At 44.6% G+C, this 25941-nt stretch overlaps 1 protein-coding gene across 4 annotated transcripts in view; it reads left to right on the top strand.

The window, feature by feature from the left end:
• orc5 (origin recognition complex, subunit 5) overlaps nt 1-25941 on the top strand; it is a 126088-nt gene that overhangs the window by 73364 nt on the left and 26783 nt on the right. For 3 of the 4 annotated variants that reach the window (XM_070896614.1, XM_070896618.1, XM_070896616.1), the window contains 2 exons: nt 3284-3331; nt 17134-17244. In XM_070896614.1, coding sequence (XP_070752715.1) covers nt 3284-3331; nt 17134-17244 — 159 coding nt within the window. Of the gene's footprint in view, nt 1-3283; nt 3332-7054; nt 7102-17133; nt 17245-25941 lie in introns of those variants that run through there. The other variant, XM_070896615.1, reaches the window with a different exon arrangement.

The raw sequence follows: 25941 nt of genomic DNA on the forward strand, positions 1-25941 counted from the left end.
TTTCGGTATTGTGGCGGGCTGAAAACTTGATTGGAGGGAGTTAACGCTCGAATTCTAACAACTCTACAATGGTTCAATGCGTTTATCCAGTTAGAACGCAAGAATATTAGAAATAGGAGCAGGAGTAGGTCATTCAGCCCTTCGAGCCTGATCCGCCATTCAATAAGATCATGGCTAATCTACCTAAACTCCGCCTTCCTGGACTATCCCCGTATCCCTTGATTCCCTTAGTATCCAAAAATCTATCGATCTCCGTGTTGAATATACTCAACGACTGAGCATCCACAGCTCTCTGGGGTAGAGAATTCCAAAGATTCACAATCCTTTGAGTGAATAAATTTCTCCTCATCTCGGTCCTAAATGGCTGACCCCTTATTCTGAGACTGTGACCCCTAGACTCTCCAGCCAGGGGTAATATCTACTCTGTCAAGCCCCTAAAGAATTTTGTATGTTAGAATGAGATCACCTCTCATTCTTCTAAAATCTAGGGAATATAAATCTAGTCTGCTCAACCTGATTTGGAAGTATATCGACGTTCCTTCATCGTCGCTAGGTCATAATCCTGGAACTCCCTCCGTCACGACACTGTGTTCACCATGTGGACTGCAGCGCTTCAAGAAGGCGGCTCACCACCACCTTCTCGAGCAATTAGGGATGGGCAATAAATGTTAACCTTGCCAGTGACGCCAATATCCCATGAACAAATTTTTTAAAAATGTCCTCATAGGACAAACCCCTCTTCCCAGGAATCAGTCTAGTGAATCTTTGTTGCACTCCCTCTAAGGCAAGTATATCCTTCCTTGGGTAAGGAGACCAGAACTGTACACACTACTCCAAGTGCGGTCTCACCAGGTCTCTATATAATTGTAGCAAGTCTTTACTCTTGTACTCCAATCACTTTTTGTAATAAAGACTAACATACCATTTGCTTTCTAATTGCTTGCTGTACCTGCATTTTAACTTTCTGTGATTTGTGTATAAGGACACCAAGGTCTCTCTGAATACCAACATTTCCCAGTCTCTCACCATTGAAAAGATTTTCTGCTTTTCCATTTTTCTTACCAAAATGGAAAGCTTCACACTTAGCTACGTTATACTCTATCTGCCATGTTCTTACCTACTCACTTAACCTGTCTATATCCCTTTGCAGCCTCTATGCATCTTCCTCACAGCTCACTTTCCCACCTAACTTTGTATCGTCCGCCAACTCGAATACATTGCACTCAGTTCCCTCATCTAAGTTATTGATATAGATTGTAAATAGCTGAGGCCCAAGCACTGATCCTTGCAGTACTCCACTAGTTACAACCTGCCAACTGGAAAATGACCCGTTTATTCCTACTCTCTCTTTTCTGTCCGTTAACCAATCCTCAATCCGTGTGAATATATTTGCATCCAATCCCATGAGCCCTAATTTTATGTAATTGTCTTGCTGGCCTGGAGGAGCCCAGATTTGATTTCTTCAATCTGTGCTGGATGATTCTTTGTGGGAGTGTATAAGAAGTGTTCCTGCTGGTAAATGCAGGACTGGTTACAACGATGTACAAAATTAGTCTCCTATTTGCATGTTGTACAAGATATAAATAATTTTGACATCTTAGTCAGATTAAAATAGTGTTGGGAAAAACTGTGCCTGTCAGGTAAATGAGCTTGCTTTTAATACCTTTTATTTTCATTGGGTGCGATATCCTGAAAGCTATTTAAATAATGCAGAATAGTACATGTTTGATTTGCTAATGTAGAATTTAGCAAATGTGAATAAAATAAAAGGGATCTGATGCAAGAGAATATTTTATTGTAACTTAAAGAAATAACTTGAATGAATTACTTCTGAAGTATGCACTCTTGGAATGTGGGGAAACGCAGCAACCAATTTGTGCACAGTAAGTTCCTGCAAACAATAACGAGATAAATCACCATAAAATGTTTATTTAAAGAACAAAAGTGATGTTGGTTGAGGGATCACTTATTGGCCAGGAGACTAGGAAAGCTTAGCTGCTCTTCTTTGAAAAGTGCTGAGAGATCTTTTATGTCTTTCTGAGATATTATTATCATACTCTGTTAATCTAGATTATGTCTTGGAGTGGGGCTTGAACCCACAACCTTTGACTTAGAGGTGCGAATGATCTCACTGAGCCAAGACTGTCCCCTTAGTTGTAAAATATTTTTGGCTTACACTTAGTATTTATTTGACTTTTCAGTTCAAAGCAGTACTCTATTACTTGTGAGGGATGATATAGTGTGTACAGTTGACCCTTCAGTTTACTGGAGAATATTTGTATTAAGAACATAAGAAATGGGAGCAGGTGTAGGCCACCTGGCCCCTCGAGCCTGCTGCGCCATTTAATAAGATCATGGCTGATCTGATCATGGACTCAGCTCCACTTCCCTGCCCGCTCCCCATAACCCTTTATTCCCATATCGCTCAAAAATCTGTCTATCTCCGCCTTAAATATATTCAATAACCCAGCCTCCACAGCTCTCTGGGACAGAGAATTCCATAGATTTACAACCCTCGGAGAGAAGAAATTCCTTCTTATCTCAGTTTTAAATGGGCAGCGCCTTATTCTGAGACTATGTTCCCTAGTTTTAGTTTCCCCAATGAGTGGAAAGATCCTCTCTGCATCCATCTTGTCGAGCTCCCTCATTATCTTATATGTTTCGATAAGATCACCTCTCATTCTTCTGCACTGCAATGTGTATAGGCGCAACCTACTCAACCTATCTTCATAAGTCAACCCACTCATCTCCGGAATCAACCTAGTGAACCTTTTCTGAACAGCCTCCAATGCAAGTATATCCTTCCTTAAATACGGTGACCAAAACTGTACGCAGTACTCTAGGTGTAACCTCACCAATACCCTGTACAGTTGTAGCAGGACTTCTCTGCTTTTATACTCTATCCCCCTTGCAATAAAGGCCACCATTCCATTTGCCTTCCTGATTACTTGCTGTACCTGCATACTAACTTTTTGTATTTCATGCACAAGGACCCCCAGGTCCCTCTGTACTGCAGCACTTTGCAATTTTTCTCCATTTAAATTATATTTCATAGTAATGAAATTTCCTGTTTTAATTGGAAATTGTATTTAGCTGAGGGTCGCTGTTGAATTAAGCAACTATTTTGGATTTACTCCACAGCAGTTATAAGCACAAACTTATGTTCAGGTAAAATAGATTGTTAATTTCAGAAATAGTATTGTAGATATCTAATCGCTTTGAGCACTTGGTAGATCAACACAATGTTATAACTTTTTCTTTCTCCTTCATGTTTTATTTTCAGCATCATGGGAAAATTAAGAAAACCTCATTTTTGAAGAAGCACGAAAAGGTGAGTATTGATATCGAGTGTTATATTTAAGTTGGATTGGACCCATATCTGCGCTGTAACTTGTGTTACTCCTCAATGGAACCCACGGTCTCCCAGGATGTGCCTTTTTAGCGGTAATCAGCCTCAGACTAAAGTTGCCGAAGACCGCGGTTTCCACCGCAAATCCTTGTGCAACGCCGATTTTTACCGTCGGGTGCATTTCTTTGGCCAATTTTAGGCCTTTTTTAAAAAAAAAGTGGTAAAAATTTTTGCCGAAAAATACCGCTATCACCAAAAGACCAATTTCTAGCCCTATAAATACAGGGAACAGAAATGGAACACATTTCTGTCCTGCTTTGTGCCACCATGGCAGGAACAGACAAAACAAATTTTTAATTATTGGCAAGGGCAATGAACCGCATTGTTTTCATGTTGATCTTTATCTATCCAAATGCAAATCAAATCAAAGCAATTTCCATTGCTAGTACAACTTAAACCTTAATTTACGATTGACTGCACCGGATCATTGTGTATGCAGGTGTCAGAAGTCGTGGTCATTTACAATTGCTCAGCGTGGCCACATATTACCGTGACACATGCCAAACTAATTTTGCTACCTCCAACGCGTCATTGATACAGCCAGTCGATCCAGGATTAATTAAAACCTTGAAAACAGCATGACGAGAGTAGATTGGCAAATCAAATTTTGCATGCCATTGATGATTGAAGTGACTGCATAGGATCATAACTGGCGAAACAGATTATTCAGTTTATATGCTGATTCCTGCCTGCGGTGCACTAAAACCTGCAACTATAAAGAAATATTTTTCAATAGCTGACTTTTTAACCTGTACCTAGCAAAGAAAGTGCTGGAGTAGTGGGAAATTCAGAACTGCCTGTGGGAATGACAGTTGAAGAATTTGATGAACTGACATTGATAGCACAGCAGAGTGCACTGGACCTGTGACTGATGCTGATGTTTCACTCTGCGATTGTTGGTAGGAATGATACTCTCTCTTCTCTTAGGTAGTCCCTTGGAACCGAGGATGACTTGCTCCCACACTAAAAATGAGTTCTCAGGTGACTGATGAGTCCAATGTGGGACCTACAGTCTCTGTCGCAGATGGGGCAGACAGTGGTTGATGGGGCGGGTGGGTGGGGAGCTTGGGTTGCCGTGCGCTCCTGCCACTGTTTGCGCTTGGCTTCCGCTTGCTCCCGGCGAAGAGACTCAATGTGTTCGGCGCTTTCCCAGATGCTTCTTCACTTTGAGTGGACTTGGGCCAGGGATTCCCAAGTGTCGGTGAGGATATTGCACTTTTTCAAGGAGGCTTTGAGGATGTCCTTGAAGCATTTCCTCTACCTACCTGGGGCTCTCTTGCCATGTTGGAGCTCCGAGTAGACTTGTTTTGGGAGTCTAGTATCGGGCATGCGGACGATGTGGTCTGACCAACGGAGCTGATCGAGCGTGGTCAATGCTTCGATGCTGGGGATGTTGGCCTGAGCGAGAACACTGGTGTTGGTGCGTCTATCCTGCCAATGGATTTGCAGGATCTTGCGGAGGCAGCATTGGTAGTACCTCTCCAGTGCTGTGATGTGCCCTGCTATACATAGTCCATGTCTCTGAGGCATATAGGAGGACGGGTATCGCTACTGTTCTGTAGACCATGGGTTTGAGGTCCTGGTCTTCAAACACTCTTTTCCTCAAGCGACCGAAGGCTGCACTGGCACACTGAAGGTGGTGTTGGACTTCATCATCGACGTCTGCCCTTGTTGATATAGGTGCCTAAGGTATGGAAAATGGTCCACGTTGTCCAAGGCCTCATCGTGGATTTTGATAATCGGGAGCAGTACTGTGTGGCGGGGGCAGCTTGGTAGAGGACCTTTGTCTTACGGATGTTTAGTGTAAGGCCCATGCTCTCATACGCATCGGGGAAGATGTTGACCTCTGAATGTGCGCAGACGCAAGCTTCGTCTGCATACTGTAATTTGATGCCAGAGGATGGAGGGACCTTGGATCTGGATTGGAGGCGATGGAGGTTGAACAGTTTCCCGTTTGTTCTGTAGATTAGCTCCACTCCAGCGGGGAGCTTACTTAGGCTGAGATGGAGCATTGCAGCCAGGAAGATCGAGAAGAGTGTTGGTGCAATGACACAGCCTTGCATGACCCCGGTCCGTACATGAATTGGGTCTGTGGTGGATCCGTTGGTCAGGATCATGGCTTGCATGTCGTCCAACAGATCCAACAGAGAAATGATACCAAAATGGAAGAGAATGATTAGGATGAAGTCTGCCAACACTACCAACAAGAACAACACTGGATTAACTCTACAAATACCTTGAAGTTCCCCAGTTTATTGAGAGAAGATTTTGGGGTCTTTTAACATTCTGCATGCAACTGCCACCAGCTGTCTCAGAATATTAGACATACCAAAATAACAAACATTATTGGTACATTTAGTTTACGTAGAAGAAATAAAGAACAATTACTGCTTTTGCTGTTCTTGTTTTACAATGTTCAAACTGTGAAAATATTTTAAGTCTTACGGTGAAGTTAGTTGCCTTTAGAGTTCTTGGAGATACTTCTGTGACATTCCCATATTTTTCGATCTTGTCAAATGTTCTACCATTTTTAACAAAATCATGCACTTCATGCGTGATGAGGTCATTATACTTCCTCCTGCAGAGAAAGGAGCCCCTGGGGTTCAAGGATATGGCACTCACTGCCACAGTCACCTCCTTCCCCAAAGTGCATACACTTTCTTGGCATGTATCTGGCCCCTAACGCCACATGGCTTGTCCCTTCTGCTCTGTCCGTATCTCTGTTACGAGAACATATAGGTCTGGCTTTATGAAGTTTGCAACTCGTTTCTTTTGCTGGATTATAATTGTTCTTGCCTAGGTTGCCTGATTAATACAGTGTTGCTGCACCACGACTCTGCCTCTCTTCCAGGTATTTTCCTCCCCAGCCCCCCATTTAGGATTTTTTTGGAGCCTAACTCATGGTGTATATTTGTTAGTTTATCTCATAATTTACAGTGGAAGAAAGTCCTACATAAGAACATAAGAATTAGGAACAGGAGTAGGCCATCTAGCCCCTCGAGCCTGCACCGCCATTCAACAAGATCATGGCTAATCTGGCCGTGGACTCAGCTCCACTTACCCGCCCGCTCCCCATAACCCTTAATTCCCTTATTGGTTAAAAAATTCTATCTACCTGTGATTTGAATACATTCAATGAGCTAGCCTCAACTGCTTCCGTGGACAGAGAATTCCGCAGATTCACAACCCTCTGGGAGAAGAAATTCCTTCTCAACTCGGTTTTAAATTGGCTCCCCCATATTTTGAGACTGTGCCCCCTAGTTCTAGTCTTCCCGACCAATGGAAACAACCTCTCTGCCTCTATCTTGTCTATCCCTTTCATTTGTTATTGTAACTTATTTGTGTACTGTAATTTGCCTCACTTCCGGTGGCAAAATTGCGGGCCCGTTTTTTGAATGTCACTGAGCACTTTACGAGTATCTTATTTTCAAAGTTTGTTGACAGTAAAAATTTTAAAGCCAAGCCTAGTCGGCTGAATTTTAAGGGTAGCTGCACCTGTGTGATAGATGTTTTCCAGTACAGTGTTATACTTGTAGATATCTTCATTGACTCTGCTATTAAATCACACTTCATTGTAATAAGCTATTTGGCTGCTTCCCAAGCAGAATGTTATTTGCACTGTAAAATGTGAGTTTTATATTATAGATTCTGCGATAAATGAGGTGAACGATGACAGAAGATATACAAGCATGGTTTTTGTTCACATACTTGGAGTAAGACCAGATGGATCATAAAATTACCAAATAAGTCTAGTTTTTATATGCCTTCTGCAAAAATCCGGAGTGCTGCAATCACTCACTCAGCTTACATTGCTGACAATGGTGAGAGCTGACTGGTTGTCAAGTAGTGGAATATTAGCTATTTAAAAATACAGTTGCTAGTTTTTTCTGGTTCAGTTGAGACGGGGTGACAGGTTAAATTGCCAATGTGCAGGTTTGTTATTATAACTTGTTTGTGTATAGTAATTTTATTGGTTGAGTGCACACTAGTGGTGAGATCTGTTCTAGCATGACTCCACAGGTCATTGCGTGTTTTAATTACTGTGTATTTAGCTCGCATGCTTGGTTTGTTCAGTTAATAGTAAATAGAAAGGCCTGAAAATACATGGTAGAATATTAAACAGAGTCACTTTTGGTTATGTAGTCATCATCATCATAGGCAGTCCCTCGGAATCGAGGAACACTTGCATCCACTTCCCAAAGTGAGTTCTCTGGTGGCTGAACAGTCCAACACAAGAGCCGCAGACTGTCACAGGTGGGACAGATATTCGTCGAGGGAAGGGGTGGGTGGGGCTAGTTTGCCGCGCGCTCCTTCCGCTATCTGTGCCTGACCTCTTCAGGCTCTTTGTGTTGAGACTCGAAGAACTCAACGTCCTCCCGGATGCACTTTCTCCACCTCAGGCGGTCTTCGGCCAGGCTCTCCCAGGTGTCAGTGGTGATGTCGCACTTTACCAGGGAGGCTTTAAGGGTGTCCTTGTAACGCTTCCGCTGCCCACCTTTGGCTCGTCCACCATGAAGGAGCTCCGCATAAAGCATTTGCTTAGAGAGTCTTGTATCTGGCATGTGAACTATGTGACCTGCCCAGCAAAGCTGATCGAGTGTGGTCAGTGCTTCAATACTGGGAATGTTAGCCTGGACGAGGACACTGATGTTGGTGAGCCTCTCCTCCAAGGGGATTTGCAGGATCTTGCGGAGACATTGTTGGTGATATATCTCCAGCGACTTGAGGTGCCTTCTATATATCGTTCATGCCTCAGATCCATACAGGAGGGTGAGTATTACTACAGCCCTGTAGACCATGAGCTTGGTGGTAGATTTGAGGGCCAGGTCTTCAAACACTCTTTTCCTCAGACGGCCGAAGGCTGCACTAGCCCACTGGAGGCGATGTTGAATCTCCGCATCAGTGTCTGCCTTTGTTGATAAGAGGCTCCCGAGATATGGGAAATGGTCCACGTTGTCGAGGGCTGCGCTGTGAATCTTGTCTTACGGATGTTAAGCGTAAGGCCCATGCTTTCATATGCCTCAGTGAATACATTGACTATATTCTGGAGTTCAGCAGCAGAATGTGCGCAGACGTAGGCATCGTCTGCCTACTGTAACTCAATGACAGAGGTTGGGGTGACCTTGGACCTGGCCTGGAGGCGGCGTAGGTTAAACAGCTTCCCACTGGTTCTGTAGTTTAGTTCCACTCCAGCGGGGAGCTTGTTGATTGTGAGGTGGAGCGTGGCGGCAAGGAAGATTGAGAAGAGGGCTAGAGTGATGACACAGCTCTGTTTGACCCCAGTCCGGACGTGAATTGGGTCTGTAATGGATCCGTTGGTAAGGATCACAGCCTGCATGTCGTCATGGAGCAGGCGAAGGATGATGGAAAACTTTTGGGGGCATCCGAAACGGAGGAGGACGCTCCATAGACCCTCACGGTTGACAGTGTCAAAGGCCTTTGCAAGGTCGAAGAAGGCCATATATAAGGGCTGCCGCTGCTCCCTGCATTTTTACTGCAGCTATCGCGCTGCAAAGATCATGTCCATTATGCCCCGTAGTGGACGAAATCCGCACTGTGATTCTGGGAGGAGCTCCTCGGTCACAGGGAGAAGACGGTTGAGGAGGACTCTAGCGACAACTTTCCCAGTGGCTGATGGCAGGGAGATTCCCCTGTAGTTGCCGCAGTCGGACTGGTCCCCTTTTTAAAAAATGGTCACGATCACTGCATCTCTGAGATCTCCCAACATGCTCTCCTCCTCCCTCCAGATTAGAGAGATGAGGTCGTATCCGCGCCAACAGCGCCTCTCTACCATACTTTAGCGCCTCAGCAGGGATTCCATCCGCACCTGTAGCCTTGTTATTCTTGAGCTGTTTTATGGCTTTGCCTACCTCGTGCAACATTGGAGTTTCACTGAGATGGTGGCGGGTCGCATGCTGCGGGATGGAGTCGAGAACACTCAAGTCAAAGGCAGAGTCTCGATTGAAGAGACCTTCAAAGTGTTCCTTCCATCGGGCCCTGACAGCCTCCTTGATGAGTGTATCCCTGTTCTTGGCCAGGAGTGGGGTGCGGCCTTGGGAGTTTGGACCGTGGGTGGCCTTGACTGCAATGAAGAATCCTCGCATATCATGGCTGTCGGCCAGTTGTTGTGTATCCTGTGCTTTCTCCATCCACCACCTGTTCTTTAGGCCCTGGGTTTTTTGTTGGACCTGAGCCTTCAGCCGTCTATAATGTTGTTTTGCAGCTCCCAAGTTGGGTTGTTGCTTGAGGCTCAGAAATGCTTTGCGCTTGCGATCTATTAGTTCTTCGATCTCCTGATCATTTTCATTAAACCAGTCCTGATGTTTTCTGGTTGAGTGACCAAGTGTCTCATCACAGGCACTAGTTATAGAGGCCTGAGGGCAGACCAAACGCTGTGGGCATTCAGCATCTCAGGGTCATCAAGGCACGCCAGATTGGCTGTGAGGCGCTGGCTATATAGGGCTCTCTTAGTTGGGTGCCCCGGCAATAACTTTTTTGTGACACTGCTTCTGCTGTCCCTTCTGCTTTGGGGCAATGTTAATGTTGATGATGGATCGGATTAGACGGTGGTCCGTCCAGCAGTCATCAGCTCCTGTCATGGTGCAGGTGATGCGCGCATCCTTGCGATCCCTGGCTCGGACGACGACGTAGTCAAGCAGATGCCAGTGTTTGGAGCGAGGGTGTTGCCACCATGCCTTCTATTTGTCCCTCTGTTCCCTACCCCCTCTCTGCCAATCACGCCTCCCCAGAGGGCTGTGTCTTTGCCGACCCGAGCATTAGTCACCCAGGAGGATCAATTTGTCGTCTGTGGGCTCGCGGGACGAGAATGTCTCGAGGTTGGAATAAAAACGCTCATTAGCCTCATCCATTGCATCGAGTGTTGGGGCTTACACACTGATGACTGTGGCGCATTGGTTCTGGGATAGGGTGAGACAAAGAGTCATGAGGCGTTCGTTAACCCCACAGGGGTGGTCTTTGAGGTGGTCGACCAGCTCATTCTTGACGGCAAAGCCGACTCCATGAAGGTGGTGTTCTGCCTCTGGTTTCCCTTTCCAGAAAAATATATAACCTCCACCATGTTCCTTCAACTGGCCTTCCCCTGTCCGCCGGGTCTCGCTTAGGGCGACGATGTCAATGTCAAAACGTCTGAGTTCCCAGGCAACTATGACGGTGCGGCGTTCCGGCTTGTTGCTGTTTGAATTGTCCATGAGGATACTGACGAAGTGGAAGATGCCTGTGCGTGAGTTCTTTTAACGTGGGGTGGCCGCTGCACACCGGCAACCACACGGGCTTAGCTGAACATGGTCTTGGTCCAATGGCAAGGGGGTCCAAGTGAACTGGAGACCAGGCACAGCTGTATAACCCTACTTACCTACAGTGAAGTGTTGGCCGCAAGCTCGGCGCCGAGTAGCGCCATTGATGGTAGATGGCCCGAGGTTTGGTTGGGGGGCAGGCATTAGGAAGGTCACTTCCAAAGTTATTTTAAGAGTTATAAGTTGATAAAAATTCCCAACTCGTTTAAAAAGTTTCTAAGAGTTGTTAAAAAGTCTAAGATGTATTTTAGAAGTTTAAAAGTATTTCCAAATTGTTTAAAAAGATTTAAGAGTTGACTAAAAGTTGATAGCAACTTTTAAAATAAATTGCGAATTTTTAACGGTTGTTAAAAAAAATCAAGGATGTAGATCAATAATAGGTATTTTAAAGTATTTTGATTAAAAGTCTAAAATGTAAGTTTTAAAAGTTCTCCCAAATTGTTTAAAAAGTTTCAAAGTTGATTAAAAGTTGGTTAGAAGTTTAAGATATTGGGTTGAACGCCGCCGCCGCCTCGGTCCCTTCAGTCGGTCCGGCGGCCCTTCGGCTGGTTGAACGCCGGCCTTTGAGCCCCTTCCGCCAGTTCAGCGCTGGCCCAGGAGTCCCTTCGGCCGGTTCAATGTCCCCCCGAATCTGTCAGCACAATGAACAGCTGGTGTGCGACCGCAGGGAGAGGTGTGGGCAGATGTGGAGTCCTTTCGGCTGGGATGGGTGTGGTCCGGTCCCTTCGGCCCGGCATTGCAGCGGGCTGGTGCGGAGTCCCTTCGGCCCGGCATTGCAGCGGGCTGGTGCGGAGTCCTTTTGGCCCAGGATAGCAGCGGGGCCGGTGCGGAGTCTTTTTGGCCCGGGGCCAGTGTGGAGTCCTTTCGACCCGGGATGGGTGCGGGCCGGTCCTTTCGGCCCAGAATTACAGCGGCACCAGTGCGGAGTCCTTTCACATCCACTCACTGAGCCACAGCTGACACTGCTATGAAGAAGATATAATAGTGATGTTTTATATTATAAAGTAAGGTGGAGCTCTGCTTCCATCATAACTGCTTACTGCCATGAATATTTAGTTAGCTACCACTTTTAACTGCATAACACCTTCAAATATGATTCCATAGTTTCAAAATGGCAGCGTCCTACACAGACATAAGATCATTTCTGTGCTCTTGTAACACTTGTCCTCAGTAGTTACATAACACATTTGATGGCTTGACTAATAAACCATTGCCCCAACAGATAGGGAATTGACACAGTTTTAGGAAGGCTCAGAATAAACTCTCAATCCAAGAGCCATGAGCTTCATTACATAAAATGTTGTAATGGAGTTACTTGACCCAATGAAAAGAATATTTGGAAGGTCAAATGAAGTGAAAAGTGTAGAACGTTGCTATCTATTTGAGTGAAAGAGTATAAGATCTACACTCTAGTAGCCATATATGGACATGCAATACACATCAAACGTCCATATCATTCCCTCAAAGCTAAAGGAATCTGGGATACCAGACACACTGTTAGCTTTAATACTATCCTCTATAAGACCAGAAACACTTACTTTTCTCAATGTTTCCTGCCCAATGTAACAAGTGTACCTTTTATAAAAAGGAAGTTATTTAGTCCAGAAGACTTGAAATTGGTTTCACCTAGAAATTGAGTCTGCAGGCTTCCAACCTCATAAATTTCTACGAAAGTACCCGGTGGTCCCGGAGCTTCAGAGACTTGCGATCCTGGGCCTCTCTGTGAAGGTCTGCATAGAGACACACTTATTCCAGGAGCGTATGGGTTTCTTACGCATAGAAACATAGAAAATAGGTGCAGGAGTAGGCCATTCGGCCCTTCGAGCCTGCACCACCATTCAATAAGATCATGGCTGATCATTCCCTCAGTACCCCTTTCCTGCTTTCTCTCCATACCCCTTGATCACTTTAGCCGTAAGGGCCATATCTAACTCCCTCTTGAACATATCCAATGAACTGGCATCAACAACTCTCTGTGGCAGGGAATTCCACAGGTTAACAATTCTCTGAATGAAGACGTTTCTCCTCATCTCAGTCCTAAATGGCCTACCCCTTATCCTAAGACTATGTCTCCTAGTTCTGGACTTCCCCAACATCGGGAATATTCTTCCCACATCTAACCTGTCCAGTCCCGTCAGAATCTTATACGTTTCTATGAGATCTCCTCTCTTCCTTCTAAACTCCAGTGAATAAAGGCCCAGTTGATTCAGTCTCTCCTCATATGTTAGTCCAGCCATCCCTGGAATCAGTCTGGTGAACCTTCGCTGCACTCCCTCAATAGCAAGAACGTCCTTCCTCAGATTAGGAGACCAAAACTGAACACAATATTCCAGGTGAGGCCTCAGAAGGCCCTGTACAACTGCAGTAAGACCTCCCTGCTCCTATACTCAACTCCCCTAGCTATGAAAGCCAACATACCATTTGCCTTCTTCACCACCTGCTGTACCTGCATGTCAACTTTCAATGACTGATGAACCATGACACCCAGGTCTCGTTGCACCTCCCCTTTTCCTAATCTGCCGCCATTCAGATAATATTCTGCCTTCGTGTTTTTGCCCCCAAAATGGATAACCTCACATTTATCCACATTCTACTGCATCTGCCATGCATTTGTCCACTCACCTAACCTGTCCAAGTCACCCTGCAACCGCTTAGCATCCTCCTCACAGCTCACACCACCACCCAGTTTAGTGCCATCTGCAAACTTGGAGATATTACACTCAATTCCTTCGTCTAAATTGTTATAAAGTATATTGTAAAGAGCTGGGGTCCCAGCACTGAGCCGTGCGGCTCTCCACTAGTCACTGCCTGCCATTCTGATCACTGGGATCATGTGGGCCAGCCCAACCTGTCAGAGTAGGGGTATTCCCAATCATACTTAATGGTGTGTTCTGATATACGGAATCACCATAAGTCTGAATGGGAATACTCCCACAAACACTTAAAATAACTTTTTAAAAAATCACATCTTTCAAATTAATAAAAATGGAATTTAATTCATTATTTAAAACAAAAATTTAATTTTTTGAAAGATAAATTTACATATTTTAAAGTCTAAAAACAGGATTTTAAATGTTTAAATTATTTAAAAAAATGTATTTTTCAGTATTTTAAAAGTCTTGCACTGATAAAAACAGACCGTACGCCTGCCTTTGTCAGTTGTAAGAATTTCACTGGGAAGGAGTTGGGCAAATAGCCCAACTCTCTGTCCGCGGAGGCCCTTTCAGATGCGGTGGATCTGTCAAGAGAATCGCAAGTTCCAGGTTTAGGTGCATGCGTTTTGCATACCTAAACCTGGAACTTGCGGGGCCCCTCCGAACTGCAAATTCAGGCCCTTCCGTATTGCATTGTGAAGGATTTATTAATATAATCTGGCATCAATATAGTGTTTTCAGTGTTAGATCCAAAAAAAAATAATTGTACAGTATTGTCGGTTTTGAAATACAAGTCTGGATTTTAAAAAAATGCTGAAACACTTACTATTTTCTCTGAAATCATCATGCTTTCTGACATTTTTTAAAACAGGTTGAGATAGAGCAATTGGGAAGTATTGTCTCTCCAATTCAGAGCCCAAGGCACTTAGAATTCCGCATAGAGTGGCATTCAACATTTCCATGATGTAGAAATGTCATCTGTAGGTAACATGAGTAATTAGAATGTTTATCTATTTCAGAAGTACACATACCTCTAATTCTCTCTCATTGTCTGTTCACACTATACTAAGTGCACTCTCCAATAACTATAATGGTTTTGCATAGATGGATGGCTTCAGTGGACTACTTCAGCCTGCATGTTTACACCTTACTATTCAAAGTTGATCCTCTGTCAGGCAGGTAACAAGTACCAGAACTCTACATGAGTATCATGGCGAGTAGCACAACTCAGCAAAATGTGTGAGTGTATTCCCGTCATCCTCCTTACAACAGCATAGATGCACCATCATATTCCATTCAGTAATTTCACCAGTTGGATGTACAAACCTTCAGCAGCAGCTGTTTGCATCTGTGCAAACTGATGGGTTATATGAGTATGTGTTCTCATACCTGGCCTCGAGTTGATGCCTTCTAGCAGCTGCTATCCTGAGTTTCCTGATGGGTTATCCCAAGTCTGATTTTCCTAATCAGTTCGAACAGATATCTAATATGTTGCAAACTATTCTGTGTAAGTCCTTCCATCAAGCTAAAGGCAGATTCAAAGTTCAGTGTTGCATACACAGTGTACTCAACAAGCTGTATAATTCCAGTCCTCAGGAGGGTTTTGGCAAAGAGGTTTGTATGACATGAGGCTGACTTTCCTTCAAGAGTACTTAGTGACAGGTCAGAGTTGACCAGAGCACTTGCAGCCAATCCCTTTTTTACTATAACTCCCTCACATAGTTTAGTCCTAGATCTTGCACGTGGCCAAAGAAGGTGCATATCTTGTACACTGCAAGCTTAAGCAGCACTGGGAATTTGTTATTGAAGAAACATCATTTTCAGCGTGGTCCCAAAGTACTATGTCCAGACTAAAATGAATTTTGCATCTACCAGGACCCCCATGTACGAATGTGAATGAGCAATTGACAGACACACCTTGTATCTTCCAAGTTCATCCCTTCCAGGTCGCCTGTTGAAACCCCTAATACTGCAGCCAACAGCACATCCCCCGCAGATTACGCTCCTGTCCTAGCTAGACGGGAAGCCAAACATGTCGCCTCATGTCGGGCCAATTGAACTGCTGATCAAAGGTCCAACCACCCTTCTAGGTGTGGAACCCTAACAAGCCCCTCAAACCTTCCCCCTGAATTTATCAAATTATGAGAGGCCTAAGTAGAGTGGATAGGACGCACCTATTTCCCTTAGCAGAGGGGTCGACAACCAGGGGGCATAGATTTTGGTAGAAGGTTTAAAGGGGATTTGAGGGGCAATTTCTTCACTGAGGGCGGTGGAGGTCTGGAACTCACTGCCTGAAAAGGTGGTAGAGGCAGAAACCCTCATCACATTTATAAAGTACTTGGATGTGCACTTGAAGTGCCGTAACCTACAGCGCTACGGACCAAGAGCTGGAAAGTGGGATTAGGCTGGATAGCTCTTTGTTGGCCGGCACGAACACGATGGGCCAAAATGGCCTCCTTCCGTGCTGTAAATTTCTACGATTCATTGATTCTATGTGAACCCTGCTGGGCACAAATGAAAGGTGCCATTCTAACTTATTAGCTGTGAATGCCACAAGCATGTCTTAACATGCCCCATTGGCTTGAACCAACATGATATGCAAGAAACACCTTTCTGGACAGACATTTTATCTGAATCTAATCTGCATTCTAAGTTTAATTTGTCTTGTGTGGATTGAATCCTTTGTATCTCAATATAAATCAAGAATCAAGGCTACTGGTTTATTCCTCAAAACTAATTAGCAGCAGGGAAGCTATGGACTAAGTGTCAGGAATGTCATATTAGGTGCGGAGCAGGTATGATGCTTGGGGTGGGTTTTCCTGGGGAAGATTACAAAAAATGAGTCTGGGATAAATGAAAATATAAAAATATACATTGAAAAAATAGTTAACCTAACCAGCTAATCTATGTGGTGCTGAGTTTGAGCTGAGAAAGTAAAAGAAAAAGTGCTCTATAGCACCCAGCGGCTGGTGTGGAATTGTAGGCAGGCTTGGATGTTCAAAGACTACAAATTATAATTGAAAAGATGGATCCAGTCATTTACGTTTTTTTTTCCCTTATGTATGTATGATTTTTCATTGACATCTTTTTACGTGTTTTATGAAACTAGTGTAGAGGGAAATGATGATTGATATTTTGCTGTTTTCATAGAAACATAGAAATTTACAGCGCAGAAGGAGGCCATTTCGGCCCATCATGTCTCCGCTGGCCGACAAAGAGCCGCACGGCCCTTGGTCAGCAGCCCTAAAGGTTACATACAAACCCATGAACAATAACAGAAAGGCAAAGAGCACCCAGCCCAACCAGTCCGCCCCACACCACTGCAACACACCTACTAAAAACATCTACACTGCACCCAAACTGGAGCCATATAATCTGGGAGAGGCAAAAACCAGATAAAAACCCAGGCCAATTTAGGGAGAAAAAATCTCGGAAAATTCCTCACCAACCCATCCAGGCGATCGAAACTAGTCCAGGAAATCTATTCCCTGCAGTACCTACCATTATATTGTTACAGTAAAATCCAACCCCATATACAGTGCATCAAATACAGATCTTCAGCTATTGTTCTCCATCATAGCAGCATCTATCTCATTAATTAATGGCAGTTATGTTTTGAAAGCATGACATACAGCAGCTTAAGAAAATGAATTACATAAACAAGTGGCTGTTCACTTAATCGGCTTGCAGGCAACATAATGTCCCTTGGTGTATTATTACTAAGACAGATCAGTCTAATTAACCTTGTTTCTTACAGACCAGCAATCACCTCCTTGGCCCCAAACCATTCCCACTGGATAGGTTGTTGGCAATTTTCTACAGCATTGTCGACAGCAGAGTGACTCCCACTGCAAATATCTTCTCTCAGGTGAGTTTGGAATATATCAATATTAACTGGTTCCATTGGGAAATCTGAAAAGGTTAGAGTTTCAGATATGAAAAGGTCGTACCACTCCAAGCATGTGAAACCAATCGGAACAATCTTTGAAAACACATTGAATGCTGAATTCGAGATTATATAAAACTAATGTTATAAAAACTTGATAGTGTAATCCATTGTTGATTTTAATCTAGCAATGAAACCTATTAATTTTTGGTCTGTACACTTGGATGTTCCATATCGTTGAATCCATAGAAGTAGAGCTTACATTGCACATTCTTTCTCTTATAACTCAGAGTAATTATGCAATCTGCAGTTATTATGCCAATACAGTGTACTAGTCTATATTGAAGATGCTTGGGTGCATGTTAATGGAATCATTGTTTGACAAATAGAAGCAATTTTTTTGATTCATCAGTTAGTTGTCCTTCCAAAATGCATCAATAATCCAGACGTACTTGCGTCAGCATAGCAAATGAAGCAGTCTTTTTACACTTCAGAAATGTCGCATTATGTATTAATGTATTTAAAATTAGTGAGGTTAATCCTTATTGATACCCAAGCTAGTTCTACCAACAGCTCTTCAGAGCACTTTTCTTTTTAAAACAAAAAAAATCACGAGTTCTTCAGGGTGTTGAAGTTGGGGGAACAGACTGGATATGGGCCTAGAGTTGACTACTTTTGATTTGTATAACTCAATATAGTTATATTTTTTCAAATTTTATACCGGTGCATTAAACAGTTATGACACTGGATGGCAGCATTGTGCTAGAATTGGCACAGTTTAATACTCTCCAAAGAAACAGCATGTGGAAAGGAGATTTGTGGACCAGCAATCCAGACAATGACTTTGGGATTGTACTCACTGGGAACCTACACTACTGACCCTAGTGAATTTTCTGAAATCAGATGGCAGTTCCCTAGTTAGCCTACCATCTAGCGCACCCACCATATTAAAAACATCAGAAAATCCAGCAGAGGTGCCTGGGTTGTGGGTGCTGTTGTCTCTCTCCTTCTCCCACCTCCCTGGAAATGGTTTATAGCCTCGTGTATGGGGCTGCATTTAAATCTTTAAAAAAATATCCTCCCTTGTCCTTCAGAGTCCAGGTCAAAATCTCCGCCTGGTTTCTGCTAATTGAAAACCATGGAAGTTTTTAATATTCCTCATTTTAAATCACATTTAATATTTTTATCCATGAGCAATTAATTCCATGGCGATCAATTGGTTTTGCATAAAATACATTTGTATTTTATTTGCACTCCATGCCAATTTTACTTGATCTTCATTTAAATTTCTTCGATCTCTTAACTTGACTTGCAATCCTCAGTTTACTTTTATATGTAAAGTAACTATCCTTTTGTGATTCCTCCTATTGTTTTAAAATATATTTACTGTGAAAAATTATATTTAGCTTTGCATATAGCAACCAGTGTATTTTAAATTATGCATATTATCAATGTTTGTAATTATAATAAACAGTATGTCATCTGTGCTTTTCTTCAGAAAAGGGAGAGAAGAGCAAGCAGGGAAGTCTGGGAAGTACAGCAGGGTGGAAAGTAGTGAAGTCTAGAGCTGGAATGGACCTTAGGGTTGAAGCGAGTTGTGGATTGAGCCAGTTATATGGAGAGAGCTGGAGTGTGGTCCATCTGGAAGGCAGGACCAGATTAAGCAAGGTCTAAAAATCAGGAGAGTGGGTTAGGGAGTCAAGTTGGGGTTGACGGAGGAAGAGAATGGCTAAGTGTGGGGCTTGTGTTTTCTGCAGCATTGAAGGGAGGGAAGAAGCTGGTCCAGAGTCTGGTACTGTGTTGTGTTTTGTGGGAGCTAGGGCCTCAATTTTTCCCAGTTATCTGCGCCATTTTTTTGGCGCGCGCCACTTTTTTTGGCCTAAATTAAAATATCCAAGTTTCCCCAAAGATTGTGCGCCAGCGTAACTCAGTTAGTTCCAATTTTTTTAGGGTTTTTTTTGCGTCATAGGGGGCATAACCTAATGTCTGCGCCAGTTTTTCACATTTATGCAAGTTTGACCAACTCACATTTTTCAGAGGGCGGCGTATGTGACCACTCCCAAAAAACCGTCTGGGCATGTAAGAAAAAACAGCGCACATTACAAAATCGGCAGAAAGACGCCATTGTTTTTTGGGCGAAGTTTTGGAGGGAGTCAGGAACATACTAAATGTGCATCATGAAGCTCTATTTTTTCAAACTTAAAACACAGAAAATGGAAATCTAATGCAATTCTTTAATTTTGGATTTTTTTCAAAGTGCCATGCCACCACCGAACGTCTCCAAACCGGGCTCAAGGGTGGGAGTGTCAGCCGGCAGAATCGGTCCTTCACCCAGACATGGGTTCGGGGCTCGGCTTCAAAAGAAGCCCGGGGGGTGGGGGCGGGTGCGGGTGGATGGAAGCCGAATTGACGGGATGAGAACCCTTGCACTATGCAGCAGCAGCCAAGGAAGCCCATGTGCGGGGAGGGTGTTTGCCGAGCCCCTGTGTCTGTGCGAGGGAGCGATTCTGCCGGCCAACCCTCGAGCCCGGTGAGGAGGGTGGTGGTACTTTGAAAATAATCTGAGATTAAAGAATTGCATTAGACTTCGTTGCCCCAAATGTCCTCATTTGAATGTCTAGCTTCCTGTTCTAAGCAAGCCTAATGTGCATGCACTGACCTGGGTGTGGTCCATACTAGAGCGTCGACCTTGGGGAGAGAGAGAACAAAGAAGCTTGTCTTGCTGTTTTGAGCTTCTTGCAAAGGTACAATTTAAACATGGGGGCAACACTGACAATGCCATACCTCATGCAAGCCTTCTGCATGATGGTGCTGCAGAGGAGACGATTGATTCGACGTCGTCGCGTGAGGAACCTCAGAGCACGCAGGATGATGGGCAGGAGGCCTTACCCAGGTCGGGTATATCGAGACAGGCATTCATACCTGCAGCTGAGTGATGCAGACTGTGTGAGAAGGCTGCGTTTCCACAAAGAAGTTGTAACCGAGATCTGTGAGTTAGTAAAAGCAGACCTGCAACCTAGAAGCAACAGGAGGACGGCTTTGTCAGTTACAGCTGCACTTTCATTCTATGCATCTGGATCATTCCAGGCCTCAACTGGGGATGTGTGTGTCATTTCTCAATTGCAACACATATCTGCATTTAGCAGGTGACTGCTGCACTATATGCCTGGAGGAATGACTACATAAAGTTCCCCATGACCCGGCCCAGGCGATGCGTGACATGGCTGTGGGCTTTTCCAGGATTGCTGGCTTCTCAAAGGTACAAGGCTGCATAGATTGTATCCACATCGCCTTGCGAGTACCTTTGGAGGATTCTGAGATGTACAGGAACAGAAAAGACTTCCACTCCGTTAATATGCAGCTTGTGTGTGACGACATGCATCACATCATGTCAGTTGATGCGAGATACCCTGGGTCCTATGCGAGAGTGCTTTATCTGCCATGTTTCAGCAGCAGCCAGAAAGGCAGAGCTGGCTGCTGGGAGACAAACGGTACGGCCTTACCACCTGGCTCATGATGCCCCAACGCAAAACCCGGACAGAAGCTGACCGGGAATACAACATGTCGCACTTTGCAACGCGCAGCATAATAGAGAGGACCGTTGGCATCTTGAAACAGTGTTTCCGATGCCTGGACCATTCCAGAGGCTCCTTGCAATACTCCCCTGAGATAGTCAGTTCACTGTTGTGTGCTGCATGCTGCATAACTTGGCCATCATAAGGTAGCAGCGTCTGGTAGTAGAAGACCCACCTGAGGTGAGAGTGGCTGATAATGAGGAGGAAGAGGTGGACAAGGGAGCCATGCAACTACCTGAACCCGGAGCACGACGGCGGAGGAGAGCGGGCCATTATGCCCCTTTAACGATTGCTTGAGCCTTGCGCCAGCAGCTTATCTGTAAATGCTTTGTTGCCTGAAGGCTCAGTGACAACTATTCCAAATGGACCATGTTTACTGTTTGGACCTGTTCCGCAATGTTGTGTTGTGTTAATGGAACAAATAATGGAAATGATTCAGTTATAATTTAAATAGAAACATAGAAAATAGGTGCAGGAGCAGGCCATTTGGCCCTTCGAGCCTGCACCACCATTCACTATGATCGTGGCTGATCATGCAACTTCAGTACCCTACTCCCGCCTTCTCTCCATACCCCCTGATCCCCTTAGCCGTAAGGGCTACATCTTAACTCCTTCTTGAATATATCCAATGAACTGGACTCAACAACTTTCTGTGGTAGAGAATTCCACAGGTTCACCACTCTCTAGGTGGAAAAAGTTTCTCCTCATCTCGGTCCTATATGGCTTACCCGTTATCTTTAGACTGTGACCTCTGGTTCTGGATTTCCCCAACATCGGGAACATTCTTCCTGCATCTAATCTGTCCAGTCCTATCATCATTTTATATGTTTCTATGCGATCCCCTCTCATTCTTCAAAATTCCAGTGAGTCCTAGTCAATCCAGTCTTTCTTCATATGTCAGTCCTGCCATCTCGGAAATTAGTCTGGTGAACCTTCGCTGCACTCCGTCAATAGCAAGAATGTCCTTCCTCAGATTAGGAGACCAAAACTGCACACAATACTCCAGGTGTGGTCTCACCAAGGCCCTGTACAACTGCAGTAAGACCTCGCTGCTCCTATACTCAAATCCTCTCGCTATGAAGGCCAGCATGCCATTTGCTTTCTATACTGTCTGCTGTACCTGCATGCCTACCTTCAGTGACTGGTGTACCATGACACCCAGGTCTCGTTGCACCTCCCCTTATACTAATCTGTCACCATTCAGATAATCTGCCTTCCTGTTTTTGCCACTAAAGTGGATAACCTCACATTTATTCACATTATACTGCATCTGCCATGCATTTGCCCATTCACCTAACTTGTCCAAGCCTCTTAGCATCCTCCTCACAGCTCTCATTGCCACCCAGCTTAGTGTCATCTGCAAACTTGGAGATATTACATTCAATTCCTTCGTCTAAATCATTAATACAAACACTTGTTTGTACTTTAATAAAAATATTCTTCTATCAAACTTTAAAGTTTTCAGCTAAGATCACTTACAAACTTTTAAACTTGTAAATTTACATAACTTACAAAAAACTTTTAATTTGAGAACAGTTACAATAGTAACAACAATAATAATAACAACAGCAGCAGCAAAGAAAGGCTGCACCTAACTCTCCTCCACCTTATTCTAAGATCGTCCACTGTTCTTGGTCTTGTTGACTCCACCCCTGCCCGTAGGCGGTGGAGCAGCGTTTCTCGGGTTGGTACCAAGCATATTCTTTCAAACATCTTGGGTAATGCGCACTTCTTGGTGGGTTGGGGTGGGGGGGGCAGGCGGTAATGTGGAAGGCCTGACTTGGGCCTCTTCAGAGGCTAGTCTGGGATTGGAATGGGAGTGGCAGTTGATTCTGTCAATGGGCGTGGGGTCTGAGCGTGTTCCCTTATTGCAGCAGCTAACTCCAACATTCCCTCCCTCATGTGCCCTGAGTGTATCAACTACCTGCAACATTTCCTCCCTCATGTTCACTGACATCGCATCAGCTGCCTGCGACATTCCCTCCCCATGTTCCTGGACAGTGTTCCCATTTCTTGTGAGAGTGTTGTTACTTCTCCCGACAGTCCCGATACCTCATCACCCACCCCGTTGATGGTGTCCAGGAGCGATCGCGTAAGGTCAATGCTCTCCACACTCATTGCCATCATCTGAACCACATCTGTTAGATCCTGCATCTCAGGAGAGCGCTGTCGAGCTCTTCTTTCTCTCCTCACCCTGGTTGTGGCTCGTTGCATCCCACTGGGACCCGCAAGTCTCGGACTGTGAGAAACCATGGAATGTCCCAGCATTTGTACCACTCAGAAAAGGGCCTGGCACCTCAGTGGGCGGCACCCGCATCTCCTCCAGAGTGAATACAACAGTGTGGGCTTCTTCCATCATTTCCCCCTCACCCCCATGGTCTGTAAGGTGGGATTGGAAGATGTTCACCTCTTCAGGCTCGTCCGCAGCTGAATAATCTTCTGCATTGGCATCAGCATCGTCAGGTTTGGCCTCAAGTTCTGCAAAATATAATAGAACAGACAAATGGTTAGCAGCAGAGGAGGGGGCAGGGTGGGTGGCATGAGTAGGCTCACACAGCGCAGGCAGCAGGCTCATTTGAAGGACCACGATGAATGATAGCACATTGCATCAACCGAAGTGTAGCTGAAGGAGACATCCCCATGAATCGAAGCATGGCTAGCCCACGCAGTACTTAACATTTCGCAAAGCCAGACTCTGTAATTTGCAGGACTTACCCTCTCCCTCGAATGTGGGCCCAGCTTGTGCAGTGGTGATTGCTTTTCTCCAGGCAGGACCCATCAAAGCAGTGCCCTATCTCCCAAGGGTGTCAGTGGGTGCCGATTTGCCGGACCTCCTCCTGTTCGAGTTCTCGCTCTTTTGTTGTGTGCCACCTTCCTCTGCAAAGATAAAAATATAACTTTTTAGAGAGGTTGTCTTTCTGCTGGGTTGGACATACAGATGGTCACATTTACAATTGCATTGAATAAATGAAAATATTACTTACACTAACTAATTGACCAAGGTCCTGCCACTTTTTGCACTGGCCTCCAGACCTCGGGGTGGTCCCCATTGCACAGTAATCTTGTGCAAGTTGGTTCCAGCGTTGTTTCTTTTCTTTTGGTGAAACTTTTATGTGACCTCTGCTGGTGTCCAGCTCGTGCCATCTGGCCTCAATTACAGTAACTAGTGCCTCCACTTCATCCTGTAAGAAATTCTTGGTCCTTGAGTTGTGTTGCATATTGTATTGCAGCTCCGATTTTTCCAATGAGAATTAAAGTTCTCCCACAAAACTGGCTCTGTAAAAATGGTCAAATGCAGTCTGGGAGTTGTACTGGGCATGCGCGCCCATAGCAGTCACATCACAAACGTCATTTTTTTTTGTGCGTGTGCAGAAGCAGGGAGGCATCGTTTTTTTCGGCGCAGACATTAAGCTCCACCCCCCAGAAGATAAAGGACCGGCTTCGAAGCGCCAATTTCAAAAAATAGAACAGGGAAACTTGCTAGTTTTTTTTTTGGAATAGTCGGGGCCAAAAAAAGGGCGTAACTCTTGCAATACGCCAAAAAAACGGAATTGGAGAAAATTGAGCCCGGTAATCTAGTTGCTTGGTTCTCTACCTATAGGCCTCATTTGTGCCATGTGCACATGCCTTGTGATGGAAGCTGAGCTCCTCAATGCCTTGAGGGAGTTGTAGTGTGATTGTTGGCTCAAAATATTGGGGGGCCGAAATTCCTTTGATAACACTGCCCGTTAACGCTGGCGATGGGCAGCAAACGGGTGGCAAAAGACCCATCATTGGCAATAAGCAGCGTCCACGACGCCGTCGAAATTGAGTTGGTCTTTGATGGAGGCGCGAAGAGGTAATACTGTGCCAGCGTGCAACTCCTCCTTGGCACCGATGTCGCGATGTCGCGTTTCTACGGTGGCCTTCCCGGCAGGCATTCGTACAGCCTGCAAAAAAGTGGTGTAAACGTAGTGGATCTCCGGTGGAATCGCCAAGAGATCAAGGCAAGTTTTTATTTTAATTCAACATTTATTTACTAATTATACCAGTGGGGAAGTGTGTGTGTAGGTCGGAGAAGTTTCAGTTTTTTTTCCTTCCGTTTTTCCAGCTCACATGCTGGCAGCCTTCCATCGTGAAATTGAGTGGGCCTCCTGAGCTCCCGCTCCGTTGGCGCCCGAGGATGAGTGTGCAATGCCACTTTTAACGATGCTCTTTCATCTTTGGGCGTAAAAATTAAATTCAGCTGCGCCTGGCGCTAAAATCAGCACTCAGGCTGTGACACCGTCTCAAAAGACACCATAACCAATTTTGACCCCTGGATCTTACAAGATGTAAGGAGATGTACACATGGACTAGATTCCCTGCTTATTGATGGTGAATGAATGCAGAAGATGAGCTTTTTGTCTATTCGTTGCACATGAATAACCTTGTGCAGCCTAGGATTCATTTTTCATCTTTACTGTTTAGTAACCAATCTACTAGGTGTCCCAATATATCACATTCCTTTCAGTAAGCATTAAATTAATATTTTGAGTTATGTTAAATTTTGAAATGTAATATTGATGGGGATTTCTTTGTGTAGTAATGTAAAAATGTGGTCACTACTTTCCATTTCTACCAGCTCTAGTGCTACAGTCCTTTCTTCATGCTGTGGTTTGCACTGGTTACTGTATTTTGTGCTGTATGTTCACTTTTCAGTTTGCAGCATTATTAATCATCAATGTGAATTTTCAAATACAGTCCCTGTTATTGTTACAAAACAAGTCATGTTCCTTCTCACCACTATGTGGCACCCAACTTCTCCAAATTTTATAAGGAGATAAGAAATAGGAACAGGAGTAGGCCATATGGCCCCTCGAGCCTGCTCCGCCATTCAATAAGATCATGGCTGATCTGATCATGGACTCAGCTCCATGTCCCCGCCCACTCCCCATGACCCCTTATCCCCTTATCGTTTAAGAAACTGTTATTTCTGTTTTAAATTTATTCAATGTCCCAGCTTCCACAGCTCTCTGAGGCAGCGAATTCCACAGATCCACAACCCTCTGAGAGAAGAAGTTTCTCCTCATCTCAGTTTTAAATGGGCGGCCCCTTATTCTAAGATCAGGCCCTCTAGTTCTAG

This window comes from Pristiophorus japonicus, chromosome 13 (assembly GCF_044704955.1).
Source record: "Pristiophorus japonicus isolate sPriJap1 chromosome 13, sPriJap1.hap1, whole genome shotgun sequence".
NCBI classification, from domain to species: domain Eukaryota; kingdom Metazoa; phylum Chordata; class Chondrichthyes; family Pristiophoridae; genus Pristiophorus; species Pristiophorus japonicus.